The 4,247-nt window shown below is 32.9% G+C and overlaps 1 protein-coding gene across 1 annotated transcript; it reads left to right on the forward strand.

Annotated features, from left to right (window-relative positions):
* The first annotated feature begins 864 nt into the window (after nucleotides 1-864).
* Nucleotides 865-1,323, forward strand: LOC111440344 (S-protein homolog 74-like). The gene has a single exon (XM_023077503.1). It carries the CDS (start codon nucleotides 865-867, stop codon nucleotides 1,321-1,323), a length of 459 nt encoding a protein of 152 aa, XP_022933271.1.
* The last annotated feature ends 2,924 nt before the right edge of the window (nucleotides 1,324-4,247 follow it).

Below are 4,247 nucleotides of genomic sequence, written 5' to 3' on the forward strand. Positions count from 1 at the left end.
GATTTTCATTTACTTTTATAAAAATGATTTTTCATACCATCGTAATGATTTCAAACGATTAAAGTGGAGAGTTTAATAATAAATCATTTTTATGTTTTTTAATATATAAAATAATGTGTTATTTTTCACTTATAAAACCATTTTAATGCTATAATATAGTATTTGTAGCTTTAATCTTATATTATAATAAAGTTAAGGGGTGTAGGCCTCCCAAAAGGTAACGGAGGCGTGCAAAGGTTTCCTCGGACCAGATGAAGATTGGCTCTCGAGTGTAAAGGCAGAAGGGACCTGCACGTGGACAGGAAAACTCTATGAAGCTTCATTGTTCCCTCCAATTGACTTTGAAGTACAATGTCGCCTACTTGAAGTACAAAGTACAAAATTTACAATTTCTACTCACTATTATATTGCTCAATAATAATATTACCAATTTCATTTGCTTGAATGGTTACATGAGTATTTCGTAATTCTTTTTTTTCGACACTTAAAAAGATGGGATTTACTTGTCTAACTTATGAGTTAGTTCACAAATGGAGAGAAGTTTTATTAATTCATTTAGTTGTTGAATTATCTATTAACAATTAAAAATATCCATGCATTTGAAACTACCTAGCATAAAATTAGGAACAAAACTAAATTAGGAAGATATTAATTTTTTAGATAACCTATTTTTAATCATCTAAATAACGATCTTTTTCCATCTTAGGCACGTAATTAAAGGAGTATTACCATGAAATTATCTTGCATACCGCAAAATGAGTGACATAATTAATTTTCTTAAGCTCATTTCTTTAATTTTTCTTCTATATATTTACCTCAGGTTCAACGTTAATAGATAGACCCAACAAAAATTTAGATCACAAAATGATAAGGAATGTGGCTGCATTGTTGCTCGTGACGGTGGGTTTGGGTTTGGTTGGGGCTCAACTTGAGGTTGAGTCTGAGAAGACCAATGTACAACCAATTTCCAGGTATTTCATTCATTTTGTTAACGATCTAAGCATCCCCGATATGACGGTGCACTGCAAGACGGTCGACAATGATTTAGGAATTCATCGTTCTCTTAAACTGGGAGATGATTACCAATTTAACTTTAACTACAATGTTTTGAAACCAACTGTATATTGGTGCAAAGTGGATAAGCCGAATGCATATATCTTTTTCCAATGCTTTTGGCCCGAGAAGAATAGCACATGGCTTCGTGATAGATGTCGAGATGGAGATGTAGGAACTTGTACTTGGAAGTTTAAAGACGGTGGAATTTACTTGAGAAACAATGCAGCTAATACTGATGAATTGGTTCATACTTGGATCAATATGTGATCAACCACCTTTATTAATTTATTTTGTTCTTGAGTTATGCATGCTCATGAACAAATGAAAATGTATACCAACCTTGAAGGTGAATAAAAAGAATAAGTTGGGTAACCCTTGTGATGGTTCGTTTTTTTTATTTTTTATTTATTTTACAAACATAACTAATTAAGTTTTTTTTTCTTGCTCTAAAACTTAAAATTAATAACAAAATTTCCATACTTTATTTCATTGGTAGATACTTTGGCATTTTTTTTTAATATATTTTAAATAGAAATTTGAAAATCTCAATGTCACAAATGAGAAGAAATGAGAGTAAAATGTTTTAAAAAACTAAAAAGGTTACTTATTTTATTGTTTACGGTATACTTTTATAAAAATGATTTTCCTACCATCAATGCTTAAGATTAAAGTTAAAGAGTTTAATAATAAATTAATTTTATGTTTTTTATACCTTTTGAAAAATAATTTTAAGAAATGATTTTCATACCACTTTTACTTGCTAAATTAATAACTTATCAATTATGACATTTTGATCTAAACAACCGAGAATATTTTTAGATTTTAATGAAATAAAGGTATAATATATTAATATAGCTAAAATAAAATAATGCTATAATATATAGTTAATTAATCATTTATAATTGTCATAATTATCAATATAACTTTTTTTTTATTTTTTTGTGGTATAAGTTTATTTAATTGTTTAAATATCATTTGATATAATTTAATTTGAGTATTCGTTTTTAACAAAATCCACGCCCCCATCCGTAAATAAGTCTAATGTTCTACACAAGTAAATAAGAAACTTTTCATCTTAGTTTCTTTACGTAAAATTGTAAGACTAACAACGATACGTAACGGACAAAAATGGACAACATCCACTAGTGGTGGACTCGAATTTTATTAATCCATGTTTTTTTTTTAAATTATAAGATACATAATCGATCAAAATGGACTTGTACTTGTGTACTTGTACTGTAGTATCGCTTTTAAATTAAACCTAAAAAATTAGGATATTGAAATATTGATATTGAAAAAATAAATTTGAACTTATATGTTGAAACTATCTTAGCACAAAGTTAGGAAGATATTATTTTTTTAAAAATAACCTACTTTTAATCTTCCGACCATGAAATTATGGAGTATTACCATGAAATTATGAAATCATGGAGTATTACCATGAAATTATCTTGCATAACGCAAAACTAGTTAAATAATTTATTTTATTTAAAAAAAAAATTGTAATACCATGAAGTTATGAAATTATGGAGTATTACCATGAAATTATCTTCCATAACGCAAAACTAGTTAAATAATTTATTTTATTTAAAATTTTTTTTTTGTCTATATACTTACCTCTTGTCCACCCAAAATTTGTATTACCATGAAATTATGAAATTATGGAGTTTACCATGAAATTATCTTGTATAACGCAAAACTAGTTAAATAATTTATTTTATTTAAAAAAAATTTTTGTCTATATATTTACCTCATGTCCAAAGTTAATAGATAGACCCAACAAAAATTTGGTTCCAAAATGATTAGGAATGTGGCTGCATTGTTGCTCGTGACGGTTTGTTTGGTCGGGGCTCTGCCTGAGGCTCTGCCTGAGGTTGAGTCCGAGAAGATCAATACACAACCGCTATGTAACGACTTAGGTCCACCGCTAGCAGATATTGTCCTCTTTGGGATTTCGAAAATCAATATACAACCGCTATGTAACGACCTAGGCCCACCGCTAGCAGATATTGTCCTCTTTGGGCTTTCCCTTTTCGGGCTTCCCCTCAAGGCTTTAAAACGCATCTGCTAGGGGAAGGTTTTCACACCCTTATGAATGGTGATTGTTTCTCCTCCCCAACCAATGTGGGACATCACAATCCACCCCCCTTCGGGGCCCAGGGTCCTCGCTGGCCTTCTTTCCTTCCTCCATTCGATGTGGGACCGCCCCTAAATCCATCCCCCTTTGGAGCCCAGCGTTCTTACTGGCACACCTCCTCGTGTCTACCCCCCTTCGGAAGCAGCGAGAAGGCTGGCACATCATCCGGTGTCTGGCTTTGATACCATTGTGATGTCCCACATTGGTTGGGGAGGAGAACAAATCACCTTTTATAAGGGTGTGGAAACCTTCCCCTAGCAAACACATTTTAAAGCCTTCATTTTAAAGCCTTGAGGGGAAGCTCGAAAAGGGAAAGCCCAAAGAGAACAATATTTGCTAGCGGTGGGCCTAGGTCATTACAGTTGGTATCAAAGCTCTAGGTTTTAAGATTCTATAGACTAGCCTACAATGTAGGCTTGGCACGTTCCATGGTCCCAATGTCAACGCCCTGTCACCGTCAGGTATGCCTTGCACAAGATAAGAAAAGAGAAATGTTTTCAAACTCGCATGCATATTTTTTTGTTAATGTTACTGAAATTGTTGTGATATTTCACGTATTTATTTAAGAGCATGATGTGATGTGTTGCATGCTGAGTGATTTTCTTAAGTAATGAGCCTTAGACTTAAGAGAAGCTATCTTTGTTCTAGAACCATGCTGCCTAGACCACGCAAAAAAAACAAAAAAAACGTGCTAGTAACAAAGGATAGAGTAAAGAATGACCAAGCAATAGTAGCCGACCAAACTCTAAGCGTAGTCCAAACAGTAGTAAAGATGACCAACTTCGACGTAATACTAGGCATGGATTGACTAGCTGTAAACCGTGCTAGTATAAACTGTCGCAAAAAAAAAAAAAAAAAAAAGATATTCTCACCACCGGTGTGACCTAGCTTTAAATTTAAAGGCACAAGTACCGGGACTACCTCAAAGGTAGTCTTGTTGATGAAAACAAAGAGACTAGTCCAACAAGGCGGTTAGACTATATTAGCATGTGTCGTAGACGTAAGAGGAAAAGAAAAGACCCTAGAAAACGTGTCCATCGTAAATTAGTTCCCA

The sequence above is a fragment of the Cucurbita moschata genome, unplaced genomic scaffold (assembly GCF_002738365.1).
Source record: "Cucurbita moschata cultivar Rifu unplaced genomic scaffold, Cmos_1.0 Cmo_Scf00178, whole genome shotgun sequence".
NCBI lineage: Eukaryota > Viridiplantae > Streptophyta > Magnoliopsida > Cucurbitales > Cucurbitaceae > Cucurbita > Cucurbita moschata.

What these genes read in the sequence shown, in the direction of transcription:
- LOC111440344 (XM_023077503.1), top strand. Translation starts at nt 865, where the DNA reads ATGATAAGGAATGTGGCTGCATTGTTGCTCGTGACGGTGGGTTTGGGT.